Genomic DNA, 19,094 nt, shown 5'->3' on the forward strand with positions numbered 1-19,094 from the left:
AGTGGAAATATAAAGGGATTGAGTAGATTAATGGCATGAGGTATGAAGATTATGAATAGATTTAAGAGACATTCAAGTGAAGAGGAGGAGAAAGTAATCGAGAATAGTTTCCAAGTTTCTGATGTGGGCAACAAGACAGCTAATCAGCCATTCCTTGAGCTGGGAAAAATAGGAGGAGAAGGACCTCTTAGGGTAAGAATGCGGCTTCATTTTTAAACATGTTGTATTTATGGTATCTGTGGCACATCCACGTGGAACGTTCAGGATGTGTTTATAAATGGATGTCTGGAGCTCAGGAATGAGCTAAAGGAAGATATATAAAGATACATATACATAGCTATCAGCATACGATGATTCAAGCTGCAGATATAGGTGAGATAATGGAGAGAGGAAAAAGGTAAGGTGGCAGACAGAATACTAAGGAACACCTAAAGGACAGTTAAGAAAAACCAAACATCGAAAGACATGGAGATGTGGTCATAGACATGGGAGGGCAAACAAAAGAGAGTGATGATCTTAAGTCAAAGGTAGAAAGCCTACGTATCAGAGAATATTCAAAGGTTCAAATATTTCTGAGAGATCATGTAAGATTAGGACTAAAAAATACAGACTGGGAAATAGCAAAAATGGTTGCTGGTGGTCTTGGAGCAAGAACATGCTTAGAGTGGTAGGGCAGAATTGTGATGTCAGTCTTTTGTGGAGAAGATGGGAAATGGCAGAGGGAAACAGGCTACAGAAAACTTTTCAAGAAGCTGGCATTTCGAGTGGGATATAGGATAAAATAAGAGGTTTGGTTCTTTGGTTTGTTTGTTTTGTGAGGCTTGCACATGTTTAAATGTTGTAGGAATAGAATTCTGAATAGTTTGCAATTTTGTGCAGGAAAATTGATAGCAATTGATATTTGAAATCCTTTTATTCTTGCAAAAATACATGTTTAGTGATCAGAATGCTTAAACAAAGCATGTGATGAGTCCAAATTTTAAAATAATTCATATTTAATGTTGTCTTTCCACTGGAAACATGTTTTTTTATAAACTGAAGTGATACTTTTACCAAAAATATTTCCTTTCCCTAAAATAAATGGAAAAATAAGTATGGTTTAATTATATGGGAAAATAATGCAAAACCAGGAGCATTCTTCTCATTGATATTCCTGTTCACCAAGAAGATTTTGATTTCATCAGATGTATCGGTCAATATCCTAGCAAGAAATGGATGACACGCTGATATTATATAATTTGAGATTGTTTTAATAAAGGGATTATTTATTAGGGAAATAATATGCATAGGGAAACCATAAGGAATAGTAACAGCGGGGCCTTTTATCATCCATAGAGCAAAGGATGTGAGAGGAGGGAACAGTTGCCTGAATCTAGAGTCAAGGAGAGCTACTTGATAAAAGGCGTGGCATTTGGTTACGGAGCAGCTAACCAGTGGTGATCTCACAGTCTCTTCTCTCTGCATCAACCTCTTGCTGGTGTTACCTATCAACCAAACCCAACCAAAGCTAGAAGGCAAAGAAGCACATTGATGTACCCTTAGAGTTCAACCTCCCAGGGCTCAGAGCAGGGAGAGAAGATGGAGAATGGCTCAGGAGAGGCACATTATCCATCAATAATAGAGATAACTGGGAAAAACAGATGGAGAAGTGGATAGTTTTCCTATTATCTAACTTTATGTTCCAATAGTAGTTGATACGTCTTATCAAGTTGAGTGTCACTTCTGAAGATTGGGAATGGATCATGCTCCTAAGACTTGTGGATCAGCCTTTATCATCAACAGTTTTATTATTGGCCTTTCAATTTGTTAGCTATGATCTCAGCATCCTTTGGTGCTTCTCCATCACACTGTAAAGATCATCCTCTGCATTTGACAGCTTCTAACTAGAGTGTTCCTCAGTTTACTCAACATTAAAATCATAGAGATTAAGTCTTTTACAGAGGTATTGGAGAATTAAATGAATTAATATGGTAAAGTGCATAATACAAACATAATAAATTATTATCCTTTCCACTTTATATTTATAGTTCTATTAAAATTATTTAAGCTGCTAAGATATTTCAATAAGAGTAGTGATTGATTTTAGTTCAGGGATAGAATACATTTCCATCCTGTTCCATGCTAGGTGTGTGTCTGCCTTGAAGGGCTTGTAGCCTTTATTCCCACGGCCAAGATCATAGTTTCTTTGCTGTTAGAAACGTTAATCTGCTACATACATGAGTTTCATTTTAGTAGTAAATGGATACACACCCATAGTCATACATGCCTTACTTTTGTGTATATTTCTTATGCAGCAACTATAATCTTCAAAAGGGAGTTTGCTTTACGGAGGTAACTCCAATGAGCCATTCATGAATTGTTGATCTTTAATGTATCATCTACCTGAGTGAATGAGCTAAAAGCCATAAAATTCTCTGTGTTACTTGGCTTATTTCGATTAGAAAGAGTATGAACCTCTAGGATGATGACAGATTGAAATAAGTATTTTTATAGACATTAAACCATAATGTTTGAAAGAGAATGTGGCAAAAGTAGGTATTGTCCAGGGCAACATTTTGAAACCTGAGCTTCCTATAAATTTTATTTATAACTGGTTTGGACTAATTTTGGAAAATGTTTTTGTTGTATATGTGTTAATAATGGAGGATAAAAAGAAACTAATGATTCCATTTGCTTTGCTGCGTTCAGTCCTTTGCTGTATAGGTGTCAATAAGTATTAATTGCATACATAATTTATTTTCAACCCACTTTTAAGAGGAAATTAATAAATACTAACTTTAATGTTATACCATTTAAAATGCCACAGAAACTAAGCTTTTAGTTTCAAATTTCATAAAGTGAAAGGCCAATTTTTAACTATCTAAACTAAACTTTTGATAAAAAGGAAAAAGTAAAACTTTCTACAAATGAAACCATTTATTTTCTTATACACTTTTTATGTGTTTCAATGCTGTTTGGGCCATAGTTGAGCATTTATACCGCTTACAAGTTGGAACTCTTCATTGTACAGTCAACTTGAAAATAAACTCTCAGTCACACTGGAAATTAGGTTAAGGAATATGGATTGGATTAGTATTTCTGAGAGAAGAAGTGTCCAAAATAATGCTTTACAAGTAGATGAGTATCTATCATCTTTGTATACAAATTTCAACACATTATATTGTTTAAAACCATAAAACTATTATCTTGTATGGTCCCTCAGCTCCTTGCAATGAAAAACAATGATAAAAAAATATGAATACATACACATACATGGATATATTGAGACATGTATATATTCACACATTCATTTTTTACAAACATCTCTTCATCTTATAGGAGTTGGAAAATTATTCTATTTCTTAGTTTACTTGGTTTGGAATATTATTTATCTTGTTGATGTATTACATATCCTAAAATTATGTCACCCTTTGGAAAAGCTTAAAGGTCATCTATTCTCCTGGCACCTTAGCCATTTCTACAATCCGGTTTCAGCCTCATTTTTTATATTTGTCTGTCCTACCTCTTCACACAGACTCCCCAGTCCGAGGCAAACTGCTTTTACTCACTGTTCCAGTATCAAACTTATTGATTCCCAATCTGTAGACTTGATTCCCACTCTGCTAAATGGCTTTTCTCTGGAAACATTAAAATTTAAAACATATCTCAAGACTCTATTCTTACTTTCACCCTTTACAGACTTCCCTATACTAAAGGAATCTCTTATTTTTATCATACTTATCTATACCAATGCTTTTCTAACTAAGTCTGGCCGTATGACATTTCTCTTATTATTATTTTGAACCATTAATCATTCTTGTATTGTTATCTTGGTTTTGTTGCTGTATATGTTTTGGTTACTGTTTTTAAAAATTTCTCTCCTGCACTCACTAGTGGAAGTGCTAAGCATAATGTCTTACTTATAGTGGCACCTCGATGACATTTTTTGGTGTGAATTAATGTTCTAGCAGGAAGAATTGCTCAATGAAGAGTAACACTTTAATTTTTCAGATCCAGCATTTTTAGTCAATGGAAATACATACTCTTTTTTAAAAAATTTTTATTGGAGTATAGCTGATTTACAGTGTTCTGTTAGTTTCAGGTGTACAGCAAAGTGAATCAGTTATACATATACATATATCCACTCTTTTTTTAGATTCTTTTCCCATATAGCCCATTATAGAGTATTGAGTAGAGTTCCCTGTGCTATACAGTAGGTTCCTATTAGTTATCTATTTTATATATAGTAGTTTGTATATGTCATCCCAATCTCCCAGTTTATCCCTCCCCCTCCTTATCCTCTGGTAACCATAAGTTTGTTTTCTATATCTGTGACTCTACTTCTGTTTTGTAAATAAGTTCATTTATATCCTTTTTTAAGATTCCACATATAAGCGATATCATATGATATTTGGCTTTCTGTGTCTGACCTACTTCACTCAGTATGACAATCTCTAGGTCCATCCATGTTGCTGCAAATGGCATTATTTTGTTCCTTTTATGGCTGAGTAATATACCACTGTATATATGTACCACATCTTTATCCATTCCTCTGTTGATGGACATTTAGCTTGCTTTCATGTCCTGGGTATTATAAATAGTGCTGCAATGTACATTGGGGTGCCTTAAAAAACAGTTTTATGTTCCACTTGACAATAAATTTTGATAGGCAGTTCTCAAACTGAACTTTATCAGTAACCTATGATAACTCAAATAAACAACTCCTTCCAGCCCATAAATATACTTAAAAAAAAAGAAAAATTTGTGACGTAACTGACAATATCTGTGCAAGACCCATGCATGGGGATATTTACTCCTGAGTCTTCTAAACTATCAATTTAGCTTGAGAAATTTGAACTTAATTGTCTTTATTCTAGTAGAAGTAACTTTCCAGATTAATCCTTTTTAAATTTTTGGCACTAGATTTGGGTTAAAATATTCAAATAAGATATTGTATATGAAACCATTAAGTACATCAGAGAGAAGCAGAGCTATTCTTGTTGAACTTGGGGTAAGTGCCAGAAAGCCCTGGCTCTTCACTGCTGCCTTCCCCATATCTCTGCAGAACCCCAGGGCTCAAAGAAACAGGAATAGAAATGCAGCTTAGATCAGTATCATTATTATTTAGTGCTTTTGAAATCGATCCAGAAATCCTGACAAGATGGTGCAGTAGGTTCATTCTTTGACACTTTCCCTCTACTCCAAACACATAACAATGCTAGATAGAAGAAATGACCCTAAAAAGGCTCAGGAACATGATTAATATAGGGCTGGAACAAAACTGGAATAGAACCAGGCTTGCTGGTTTGCAGGTTCTGAAGCAAACAGGAGACTGGAGATGCATGATGGTGGCCTGGAATGAAGGGTTCTGGTTTAGCCCTAACTCGTAAAAGGAGTGTAGAACAGTCCACTGCCTTACAGGAAGTTGTAATCCTGAAGAGACTAGAGAGCAAGAGGGAGGAACACAAGAAAACAGTTACAGGACTAAGAGTAGCATCCAAGGGAGGTCAAGTACTTTGCAGAACTAGATTGCCATTGAACTGTCAGTATCATTGATGGGTTCATTGATAAGGACAATTTTCTGAAACAACCAAAGTGCTATGCACAAGACGTATGCTTGTCCCTTGAAATCAAGCCAGCAAGAGACTCTGAAATTAGTAAAATACCTACATCATGCATTGACAATGCTATAAAGGCACATACTCATATTACCTTGGGCTACAGTGATCTACATCACTACCCAGATCTAACAGATACCCAGTGACTACCCATGACTTATAACCCAATTGGAAAAGGATGAACATTCAAACAAATTACAGTCTCTGTTAGTTCAGTTGCACGTAATATAGAGATGTTAGGGGAGCAACAGAAGTACGAAGAGATCTGCCTTGATATTAAAGTTGACTCTAGTCTAAAATCAGTTTGGACTATATAGTACACACAATGCATTTTATACACACATACATGAATAATACTACATAATGCACAACTGGGAGATGATTCTATTGACAAACTTTTTGTGAAGAAATTTTTAACTTAATAAATTTCAATTTAATAAATTGAAGTTTTCTTCACCAAGAGCTCTAATACATAGTTTAAATGTAGAGCTAGAAAAATGAGGGGTAAAACAATAAACTGTCTTATTATTTTATTAGAAGAAATTTGTTTTTTAAAAACAGTGATAATTATTGTTCTTTTTTTCAGCCAATGAAAACTGTTCTGATGGAGCTTTGATGTGTGCCTCTTCTAACAGCTGTATCCCAGTACACAAGCGCTGTGATGGTTTTGCCGACTGCATGGATTTCCAACCTGATGAGTCCAGCTGCTTAGGTACTGTATATCCATTAAAATTCTTTGTAATATAAGCCAATAACTTAACCTGCACACAATAAAAATATTAAAACTTGAAATTCTAAATAATATCAAGCATGGAATAATTGAATTACTGTTATTGGTTTGGGGGCAGAAAGAATGTTAACATTAATTTGCTACATTTATAAAAAATGTACAAGTATATAATATAATGAATTCATGTATACTGTACATAAACCATGCTCACGAAATAAAAATCAAACCATTTTAATTTAATATAATATAACTTAACATCATTAGCATTTAATAATCTCTTCTATGCAAATTGCTGGTTTCTATAATAGGGAAACCCCTACATGATCTAATATGTTATTAATTTTTTTAAATTGTAATTTTTTCTCACTTCTTCATAAGAGCTCCCTATTTGCATGATCTAGTCATGCTTAAAAGTCAATTTATTTAACTTCAGACTAACTTTTAAACATTTTTCTTTCTTCTGACCCTAGAACATTTATAAGATCTGATAATGTGTTTTTGTGATTATACTTTTATCAAAACTGCTTTAATAGTCTCAATTTATTATAGTCCATTGTTAACATCTCTCCTGAGTAATCAAATTTTTATTTCATGCAGGAGATATATAAAATAAAAGATAGTTAGGGGCAATGTAAAAGTCACAACTAAACAATATTATAAATTGGTGATAAAAGATGTATTCAATCATATTTTCTAAATGAATTGGGGATATTTCATATCAAAACTAGGAAAGAATATATTTTTTGTATCTTTCAAGATAGAAGAATGTTATAAGTGACAAAAGCATGATAATTCAAATAAAATCATAGTGCAAAAAATATCTTTTTTTTATGCTACTAAAAATGAGCACTTGTGCAGCACTGAATTTTATGAGTACAAAGGGAAATCAAGAAGTGCACAAATCTGATTCCATAAAATATGTGAAGATGAATGCTCTTTGGCATTACTTCTCTACTATGCATGCTTATACATCAGATTAGATACCAGAAAGGAATTCTGTTACTCTCTTCAGAGAGTAAGAAAGATATTAATGAGATAATTCCATTATTTGAAACTATTAAGACACAGCACTTATGTCCAGTACCCAAATGTATTTACATAAAAATGAGATTTTCTTCAGGATAGATCTATATGAGAACAAATATATTATAACATATTACGGTTCATTGTCTGCTTTGACATGTTCTATATTTAAAAATACGAAGAAACAGAAAACAGAAGACCTGTCATTCATCCTGCGTGATAGACAACCTATAGTTAATAATATAGAACACATTTTTGTTGTCCATCATTTCTGTCACTCACCAATTCATTTAGTTCATTTACAAAGTATAGGTCATATTGCCACAGCTATTGGGTTAAAATGAAACAAAGAACTAGTGAAACAGTTCTCAGAAATAAGATCCATATTACATTATGCATTCTCTTATTTATATTTTCTATGCTTTTTAGTTTGTCAATCAAATATGATAAAGTCACTGTTTTTAAGAAAGTCTTTAAGTCTCATCCATGCTGTGCCCAGGCACATTCCACCTTCCTCTCTCTTTTCAAGCATCATATTCTTTTAAGGTCAGCATTTCATAGACATTTATGAGGCCAGTCCTTACAGCATCCAGTAATTCTCCCAGTGGTCACACAACAGATGGTGAGCATCTGGTCTCCCCTCACCTCAAGGTTTAAGTCATTAACAAAAACATCAAGCTCAGGCATTGCATGAGTGTTGCAGGTTAAGTATATTTCAATGAGTCCTATCTATTCCCAAATTACATTAAAAAGGCATATTATTTGCAACTTTTGGTTGCTTAGGCAACAGAAAACTATTGAACAGGATACATCCGAGTTAATGTAAATTGAAAGTCTTTTTCCAGTAATTTGCAGTAGTAGAGGTTAATAAAGGTTATGTTAAGGTGATACTATAATTATGATAATCACCTATTTGAAGGAGAATTAGGGAAAGGCACTAAAAATATACAATTATAGGATGAGATATTATTAACTTAATATATGAATAATAACAATATAGCTTAACAATGTTTCAGAAGTTTTTTTGTTTTTTTTTTTAAACAGTGTCCGTTTTAAATTTATTTATTTTTATTTATTTATGGCTGTGGTGGGTCTTCGTTTCTGTGCGAGGGCTTTCTCTAGTTGCGGCAAGCGGGGGCCACTCTTCATCGCGGTGCGCGGGCCTCTCACTATCGCGGCCTCTCTTGTTGCGGAGCACAGGCTCCGGACACGCAGGCTCAGTAATTGTGGCTCTCGGGCCCAGTTGCTCCGCGGCACGTGGGCTCTTCCCAGACCAGGGCTTGAACCCGTGTCCCCTGCATTGGCAGGCAGATTCTCAACCACTGCGCCACCAGGGAAGCCCCAGAAGTTTTTGAAAACCAAACCAAAATATAACACAAAACTTCTCATACAAGCACTGTGAAGCTACTTCAAGTTTCTGAAATATGGTTAATCCCTCCTGCAGTTCTTGTGCTGGGATTTCAAGATAAAGAAACAGTCCATGCCCACGAGGAATTTGGTTTGCTGCACAAGCTTCTGGTGAACTCTTGTAATCCAGCTCCTGAAACGACATGCAGTTTATTGTGTATATATATATTTAATCCATGACAATGCATAAATACCATACAATTCAAAGGGGTTCTTGATCCCATAATATCAAGAAACACAAGGAGTGATAGAAATTCTGAACTGAGTAATTATTTGACATTTTTATACTAACAGGCTTTAGAATTAGAGGACCAGAATTTAGTTGAATATCTGGTGCTCCCTTGCTATTAACTTGAGCAAATTATATTATTGACCAGTTTCTTCCTCTGTAAAAAAAAAAAAAAAAAAAGGGTAAGTATGGGATAGACCACATAATGTTGTGAGGAATAAGTGAAGTAACACCAGTAAAACTCTTGGGACAGTCTCTGACATAGAGCAAGTCTTCAGTAAACAGTAGTGGTGATGGTGATCATGAGGATAGAAGAGGGAAAATAAAAGAAAGAGAAGAATTTGGAGAGAGAGCAGTGGTAATAGAAATTAGGTTTCATGGCAAGCTCAAAGGACCTCCAAATATAGAGAGATGGATGAGAACAATCATTTAATACTTTATGCATACCATTCACTAGTGTAAAATTGTTATAAATAAATTTAATTTTATCCTCCCAACAGTCCTATAAAAAAGGTCACCCTCACTTTAAACATGATGAACATTATACCTAAAATACCTAGCCCAACGACAACACATAACTCATTAACTAAACCGAGTATCACAGGGGGAAAAACCAGGACTCACATGATTATCAGTCTTCCCAACAGTCCAACATGGAATAGCCATCACTTCCCTAGTCTCCATGCAATTTAGAAGGAAAAAAAATAAAATATGTATGTTTGTGTATGTGCCTAACTGCAAATTATTTAGATTTAAGCTTAAAAGTTGCTTTTGTTTTTATACTGATCACTTGTCCAGCTTATATGTGTTTTTCTGCTCATCCAAAGAAACACACCAGAGTGGGATTGAATGTGAATCCTTTACAGAATGATATTTCCACGTAGTTTACTGTGAGTCCTATTGGCTTCCAGACACATGGCCATAATAACCAATTCAAGAGGGTACAAGGCAGTGAGACAATAATTGTGCTAATTCTAATATTACACTTATGGATTTCTAGGTCCCAACTATTATCTACTGAAAATATTTAATCTCTTCATTACTAGCTAGTGTACCCTTGTCTTTCCCCATTTCATCTGCTCTCTGCTGTAAATTGTTTTGAGTAAATTAAAGATGAAAATACTTGTACTGTGTCTTTCCATCTTCTGGATAAAGAACCTGGGTCTAAGGCAGAAACTTAGAAAAACTTCTCGCAGAGATAATCTACAAATCTTATGTCCACCCAAACACCAGGATTCACTCTTTATTGCAGCCAATGCCTGTGTTCTTTCCACTATGCTCCACTATCTTGTGCAAGAAAATACATATTTAGATTCCCACAGAATCATTCTGATGTAAAGCAAGCATCAAAGCAAATTTTAATGACCCCAGAAAAAAATGTGCAGCTGTGTATATTTTGATGTTGTGCAGTATCAGACACTCTACTGATTTTTTTCTAAAACACAACTCTTATTTGAGGAAGATTAAAATTGTACCTAAGACCCAAAATAACCATAAAATGGTTTCTCTAACAAGGTATGTATCTATTTATGCTTTATCATATTGATGGGCTATTTTTAGTCAGACCAGCTAATTTCTCATTTATGAAGGCAGTTTCACATCTGCTCTGTTCAGCTGAGTCTGCCCCCGAAGCCTGAGGGGTGTAGGTCTTTACACTCATCTCCAGCACTGCACTTCCCTCTTACGGTTAAATGGGAAGATTTGAGGAAGGCAAGATGGGAAGTATACCCCTGGGAAAGCAAAACACTGAAAACTTTTGAAGCAAACAAGCTACCAAACACATGGTATATTTCAAGTTTTTTCCCAAAATGCACCCTCCCTCCTTCCCTATTTTCCTCTTTCCTAATGCCTCTTCTATCCCCTTCTGAACATTCAGAGACTGGCATGACAATCTGACTCTCTCGAGATGCCCTATCCTCCCACGATTTCCTTCAATGAATATTGCCTACATAATGTTTCTATTTCTCCTGTTTACTTTCCTACTATGCCTCACGATCATCATTCTTCCTCTACCCAAGTAAATGGCTTCTCTCTGTGTGTTAATATTTCATCTTGGCTTCAGACCTACAAATCCTGCCCACCGAATACTTCCACTTGGATGTCCCTTAGGCACCTACAGCACAGCATCTTTCCCTTTAAAATCTTCCTTTCCCATAAATCCCCCAACTCAAGGAATCAAGCCATCAATTAACCAGTAGCCCGGTCAGAAATGTGAACATCATCCTTGACTTTCCCAAATAATCACCAAGATGTTTCAATCCCAACATTTAAATATCTTATAAATTCCCACAACTCTGAATGCTCCCACCCCATCCCTTTCATTCAGGCATTCCTGGATTGCTACCAAAGACTTCACTGTGTTCTCAGATTTTACTCTTGGCCCTTCTGTTGACTGTGAACTCTGTAGCCAGAATTATCTTTCTAAAGCACAAAGCATACTACTTCCCTTCTTAAAATCCTGGTCTCCTAGGATAAAGTTTAAACTCTTCACTGAACCCAGACGATCTGGCCCCTGTGTGTCTCTGACCTTCTCTCATACTTACTATACTTCATATTGCCAACAATCCAACCAGGCTGAACTTCCCTCAGTTTCTCAAGTACACCATACTCTCTTCTCATGCCTCTGTGTCTCTATGCTTACCTTTACACACAGGTACGCACATACACACACACACCTGCCCAAATAAAAGTTTTTCTGGAAAGCTTTTCCTTATTCCCCAAATTTGACTTATGTGCTCTCCTTGGTGTTCCCATTACCCTTGTTACATTCATCCCAAATTAGACTACTTTTAATACTGTATTTTAATCCCCTCGTCACTTTTTTGCATCCTCCATGAAGGTGGAAGGTCAATGAGAGCAGAGACTGTGCCTATATCATTTTTAGATCAACATTTCTTAAACACATACTATGAGCCTAGTGTTCTAACATTCTCAACAGCCCTGTGAGATAGGTACTGTTTTTAACCCTGTTTAACAGAGAGAAACCTGAGGCATGGAGAGATTAGTTACCTTACTCGGTATTACACAGCTAATAAATTGAGCTGAAATTTCAACTCAGGTGGTCTGGCTCCAGTGCCCGCAGCCTTAACAGCTGTGTAAGCTTCCTATATTATTTATCATTCCATATCCAGTGCCTAGCCAAGTGCCAGACATTGAACAGGGACTCAGAATAGATGTGTTGAATTACAAATTAAAGGCAGTGTAGGTTTCCATCCGGTATTAGAGTTATGGTAGCCCAACCAGGGAAGAATGGTCTCCTACAAGAGAGGAGGTATTAAAAAAGCCAAGAATAGTAACTAGGGGATTAAGTAAGGAAATTGACAGGTCTTAATGGATCAGGATTTTGTAGTGACAATACAAGGAGACAGTGTAAAGGAAAGAGCTGAAATCACTAATCACTTCTACAACCGTGACTACGTGAAACTATTTAGCTTCTTTTTAACCTATAAACAAACCACCTTTGAAAATAAATGTTCATGCTAACCTAAAACTCAGGAATATATGAGCAGCAAAATAAGCAGGGCCAGGGCATCAAGGATCCATTTGAGCTGTGCTGACATCTGTCACGGACGTGGAGCTAGGACAAGAGCGTGCACACGAGTGACATCTTGTCAGAATGACAGTCACCCATGCAAAGCATTTGTCTGCCGTGGTACAGTGACTGCAGTGTGTAGCTGAAGAAATGTTTCAGTAAAGAAAACATTTCAGTTTAATCGCAAATATGTCATGCAGACATTCTAAATAAGTAGATTGTACCTAATCCACGGGAGAAAAAAGTCTCATGTGGTCAAGCACTGCGCATGTAAAGAGAATGAACACGTCCAGGACAGCAGGCGGCATCGAACAAATTTGGGGGATACAGGAAAGTAACCTAAAAGAATTCTGTGCTTTTAGCAACTAGAAGCAATTGACTCTCCATGATTAGATTTAATGCAACGACTAACAGTAATACATTCTCCTTCTTCCTAGTAATATTTATAATTAACTGTGGGTTTTCAAATGCTTTGTTTTAGAGTGTCCAAGAGGTTACTGCAGAAATGGTGGGACTTGTGTAGTGGAGAAAAACGGTCCTGTGTGTCGGTAAGAACCATTGCCTTTTTTTTTTTTAACATGTATTGTTGTCGTCTTATTTTTCTTGAGGCTGATCTAATGAACGAACATGTGGTTATTAAGGTAAAAATAGTGGATAATGACACCATTTACACTTATCTGTCTCAATAAGAGAAAGAAAGATGTGAGTGTATTTTAGAAAAATATCAATTATTTCACATGATTTTATGTCTCTCAGCATTTTATATTGTATGGGATATATGGCTTTAATAGTACTCATTATTCCTTTTTTTAATATTTACATCAGGTTATAAAAATGTTTTATATGGGTATCATCCTATTTCAGATGAGCTTAGTGTCTGTATTTCCTATCTCCCTTTTTATTTCAAATTCCATATTTTTCTTTTCTAACAAGGATAAAATTAATTCATAAATAAAACCTTTTTCCGGTTTTTTCAATGGATGCTTATGAATAGCTAAAGTTAAGGTACAGATAAGGAATATACTTGCATACTTAAAGCAAAAATAAACAAAAACAGTCCTTGTGATTTCTTCTGGGAATTATTTATATTGCATATCAAAGATGGCTTGATTTTTTTTTCCCTCACCCTTTAGGAAATTGTGCAAACTGTTTCATAAATTCTAAAGGAAATGATGCATATTCCATTATATTAGTGTTTATGACTTGTTAATCTAACAGACCGATGGATATATTACCTTGCTTATTAGAGAAATGGTTTCAGGTTGATACTCAAGTCATAACAAAGCACACAGAAGTATCTGGAAAAAAACTGATTAATAGTTGTTTAGATTCTTATATCCTTCTGAGTCAACACTCATATTTTAGGAAAAGTTGTTTATCCCTAAAAAAAGCAAAAACCTTTACCAAGTAAAACAATAACAAAAAATTTTATGATGAAATATAACACTGTTTTAACATTGTTGAAATGGAAATATTAATGGGTTTCTCAAAGTATTTGGCTCTCAAATGTACTACATAATTTATCTCACAACATCTTAGCAAAATTATACTTTTCCCTGTATCGGTTTCCATGGAAATTAACTTAGCACAAACTACAACTTGATGGAAATACAGAATAAGTAATATTAATCGCTAAAAATCTCCTGGAAGAAATTGAGAATGATGGCGTAAATGTTTATTAAACATCAACTGAGTGGGTAATGTTATTTAGTGTCAGCTGTTTACAGTAAGGACGTTTGAATTTTTGTCTTCTCTAACCCTGATGGTTAGACAAGAAAGCTCCCAACTGTACTTAGTCTCAGCTGAGCAAGCAAAGAGTTTTGCGTTCTTGGCAACGTCCTCATGTACTTAAATAAACTTTAAAAATTGAAATCCAGATGGTGATGTTCAAAACTTCTTTCTCTCAAGTGAGAAAACTCTAATGTGGGGAGAAGATGTGACAGGAGGATTGACAGAGAGATGGACCAAAGAAAGGAAATTAATGCAGCAAAATGTATAAAGGAATTCACTAACCAAAAAGCTAATGAAGTATTTTAATATGTTACTTTTGATAGTAAATAATACTTTGCAAATAGCTAAATAACTGTAATTACCATCAAAATAACTGTCTGGACTGAGTGCTATCCGCTATGTAGGGGTGAAAAAAAAAGACTTTTGAACATTTTTTTCATAGTATAATATGGTAGTCTCTTCATTCAGATTTTTATTTCTTTAAATTGTGAACTGCAAAAGTGATACATGTGTATTGCAATAAAATTTTTTAAAAGCATAAAATAGTGTATGAGGCAAAAAGTAGAAATCCCAACACCTAAATCCTACTCTTGAGTAGTATGGCTTATATCCATATGGCTTTCCTTTCGCAAACATGCACACACGAGCACACATTTATTTCTTACCAAAATATGAATTACACTTTGCAATATACTTTGTGCTGTGTTTTTTTTAAATCTCTTCATGAAATATCATGCTGTTCTTCCACGTCAGTAAACATGACTCTAGATCCACTACTTACCAGCTGTCTAATATTGGGTAAATCCCTCAATCTGACTGTGTTTCTGCTTCTTCTTTGGTAAAATGGAGAAAATAACAGCACTTACCTCATACAGCAGTTATGAGACTTAAAGGGGTTAATATATATAAGACATTCTGCACAGAGCCTGACATATAAAAGACATTACAGGAATGCTAGCCATCAGTATTACTATGCCACTGTTTTAGGCTGTGTAGTATACGGTATTTAATATATGGGCTTGTCATCATTTAATTAACCCCATTAATCCTACTACAGGTTATTTGGTTCTTATTTTTTTTAATAAATTTATTTATTTATTTATTTTTGGCTGCGTTGGGTCCTCGTTGCTGTGCGCAGGCTTTCTCTAGTTGCGGCGAGCAGGGGCTACTCTTTGTTGCGGTGCGCGGGCTTCTCACTGCGGTGGCTTCTCTTGCTGTGGAGCACAGGCTGTAGGCTCGTGGGCTTCAGTAGTTGCAGCACGCAGGCTCCGTAGTTGTGGCTCGCGGGCTCTGGAGTGCAGGTTCAGTAGTTGTGGCGCATGGGCTTAGTTGCTCTGCGGCATGTGGGATCTTCGCAGACCAGGGATGGAACCCGTGTCCTCTGCATTGGCAGGCAGACTCTTAACCACTGCGCCACCAGGGAAGTCCTGGTCATTTGGTTCTTAAATATTTTGTTTCACAGTATCTTGCAATACCCATCCTTTGACTTGTCCTTGCACAATTCCTTACTTTAAGCATAATGTGTCTTACTGAAATGCCAAATAACAATGAAATTATTTCTAATTGCACTTAGTGTCAGATTCATTTCCAGTTAAATTTGGTGTCCAGTTCATTTGTCACATACAGGTAGTCATTTTTGGATTTAAGGTTAAGTGAAGACAGCTTTAGAATATAGTTTTAGAGTAACTATGGGGCGCTGTGGAAAGGTATTAGCTTTATGTCAAGCCCTATTCTCTTATTCCCAAGAGTGGGAATTCATTGTTTTTGTCACCCAAAGAAGTAAGGACAGAAGGCCAAAGCCCACCTCTCATCCAGGCCATTGTGAATACAAGAATTTCATGGTTTCCTGCGGAAGCCTCTCACAAAAACCTTTGGATTTCCTCTTGGAATCTAAGGTTTTATCTATAATCCAGAGGAGAGAGACTTTATGAGGTCATTTGTGTTGCTAGGAGCTTGTAATTATCCACAAGAGTAGAAACTACTAGGCGAACCATGGTTTTCCATTACTTGAGAAACATTAACAGCTTGGCATGTTTGAGGGCTGAAGACGTAAACCGTGAGCTGAAAGAGGTAAATTATTCCTCACTTAAGGAGGCTCGATCATTATTTCAATTATACCAATATGTTTATTAGAAAAATAGAGTGAGCTATGTAATATAAATTCCAAATTAATATGGAGGGCAGGAAAGAGGTTCCAAGAAAGAAAAGAAAATCAAGTTAGCCAGGCTAAAAGAGAGACATAGGAAGCAACATCAGATTTAAAATACATATATAATTACATACATATATAGAATTTTACTATATATATTTATTTCATATATATTCTTATTACATAAACATTTTATATTATATTTATATTTCATGCATGATTTCATTTTAAACAAGAAATATATCTAGAAGAACTGAAACAAAAGGTAAGAAAAATTGATTTGGCTAATAAAAGTAAAAATACACAGTAATGACCTTATTAATATCAAAAACCCCACAGAATTATAGTATAAGCACATTTTTAAAAGGCTATATCGTTAAATTAAAGTGATACCCTCTAAAAAGTTACAACAGGCAAAAATCTCTATGTATCAAATGATATAGTAACAAAATACAGAAAGCAAAAATTCCTAGATATCCAAAAGAAATAAAAAATAGACGGGTGACAAAAAAAAAATAACCTTTTGGAAATTTTAAATACCATTTCTAGGAGGCCCTTATATTAGAATGGCACTTTAACCTGGAATTTAAAAGGCAATAAAAATGGTAATTTCTCATTTCTTACCTTCTCTACATGGGAGTATTTGAGAGTGAATTACCCTTTTCCTTTACCTGATTTTGGGGATATCACTGGCCATCACTCACTTTTCTTTACTTGTTCCTTCTCTTTCCTGCAATACTGTAGTGCTCCAATCCTCAGTGCTTGAAATTCTTCTCTTTTCTTCCTACCCTCACTTACTATATGATTTCATCTAAGCTTGTGTTAATTTATTGGCTTTGAATATAATTTATCAGCAGCCCAAACCTATTCCACTAAATTCCACATTCTTAAATTCAGTTCCCCAAAAGACACCAGATCGCACCTGGATATCTAATAGGCATCACACATTTAACATGTCCAAAAAGATCTTTTGCCTTGACAGGCCGTCTTCTCCTCTTTCTCCAAGCTTTGCACACACTGTCCCCTCGCCTAGAGTTTTCTTTTTCTACCTTATTTTCCCAAAGGATGCCTTTTAATGCTTAAGATCCAATATAAATGGCATTTTCTCTGGGAATCATTTCCCATCCAACCAGGAAGAATGGCTCATTGCTCCTTCTGGGCTCCGCTCTTGCTTCCCTCATTATGTTTTTTTACAAGTGTTTGTTTTACAAAATTACCTATTTAAAACCTGCCCTACCTATCCTATTAAGAAATATATTTCCAATGCAATTTTATTTTTTATGACTATCAAAATTTGTTTTTCCCAATTTTTACTAGTTCTATATGTAAGGATAAACTCTTAGACAGTTATGCTCACTGAAAATTTTAAAAAATAATCTATGATATGAAGGATAAAAATCAGTTGGAAAGGGAAATCAAAATACGAGTTTAAGGAGGAAAAGGAACTATTAAAAATTCTAAATATTAAAGGCAAATGTCTTCATGTATTTTTTGTTGGAAGATGATGTGTATCCAATCACCATTGTATTTACATTTCAGTGTCTACATTTGAGCGGTCTAAGAGTTTTATTTATAGTAGCCTGGAGAGTGCATCCTTTGCAATTTCTTAAAGTTAAGATGAAAAAAATTTAACTTTGACTTAAAATTAAAGGGACTACAAAGTTTTTTCAAAAACTCTTTTGGGGTGTGTGGGCAAACATTCTGAAGACCATTGTCTTCAAAAGGTATGTTTTCCATACCTTTTCATGACTAGTACCAAATTCATACCTGACATTGTAAGAACCATTTGAATGATATATTGAATGAAGGATGAACAAATGAATACAAATAGAAAGTTCTGAAGTTTCAAGGAAAAAATATCAATACTTTTAAATATGTTCTTAAATTATTGATATGAGCGTATGGCCTCACCATAACCCAAACTATCAACCACAGAGGAACTATTGGGTACTTTCTATGTGTGCTGCAAAAAGTATTGGGTTGGCCATAAAGTTCATTTGGGTTTTTCCATAACATCTTACGGAGAAACCCAAACTAATCTTTTGGCCAACCCAATATATTGAGTGAGCCTATGATGTGCTCATTATACTAAAAAGAAATTACTCTCCAGTTTGTAGGACAGCATGGATACCAAAAAAGAAAATTGTCACCCATTAAAGAAACTCTGGGAATTCTACAATGACAGAAGAGGGTGCTCTTAAACTAGGAATCTTGTAAACTACCTCAAATCTACAGCCCTAGGCTTGAAATGAAGAATAAATGCAATTTCCATCTCTACAAAACCACTGTTTAAAATAAAATTTAGCTTATGAACACTCTCCTTCCCCCACCAAAAAAAGAAAGAAAGAAAGAAAGAGAAGAAGGAAGAAAGAAGGAAAGAAAGAAATAAAGATGAAGCAAAAAAGAAAATACTCTAAGATCCCAACTCCAAAGTGAATTAAATATTGTCAGAAAAAACATTTAGGGATATTGGAAAAAAATTCTTAATTGAGAAATTCAAAGTCTAAGTACAAATGGACAACAAAACAGTAAGAATCGAATAAGAATCAATGAAACTCAGGAAAGAAATTAAATAAAAAAGAAAGAAACACTAAATTACAGTTCTCCCAAGGGAGGACATATTCAAATTAAATTTATTAAGGAATTGTGAACAAAGGTGGGGAAATAACCAAGGGAATGAAAATGAGATAAAGTAA

The 19,094-nt window shown here is 35.0% G+C and overlaps 1 protein-coding gene across 1 annotated transcript in view; it reads left to right on the forward strand.

The window, feature by feature from the left end:
* MALRD1 (MAM and LDL receptor class A domain containing 1) overlaps positions 1-19,094 on the forward strand; it is a 638,500-nt gene that overhangs the window by 526,501 nt on the left and 92,905 nt on the right. Inside the window, exons 36-37 of the mRNA XM_082385765.1 lie at positions 6,184-6,309; positions 13,000-13,066. Of these exons, the coding sequence (XP_082241891.1) occupies positions 6,184-6,309; positions 13,000-13,066 (193 nt within the window). The remainder of the gene's footprint in view (positions 1-6,183; positions 6,310-12,999; positions 13,067-19,094) is intronic.

The sequence above is a fragment of the Balaenoptera borealis genome, assembly GCF_965194805.1.
Source record: "Balaenoptera borealis genome assembly, chromosome: 3".
Taxonomy (NCBI): Eukaryota; Metazoa; Chordata; class Mammalia; order Artiodactyla; family Balaenopteridae; genus Balaenoptera; species Balaenoptera borealis.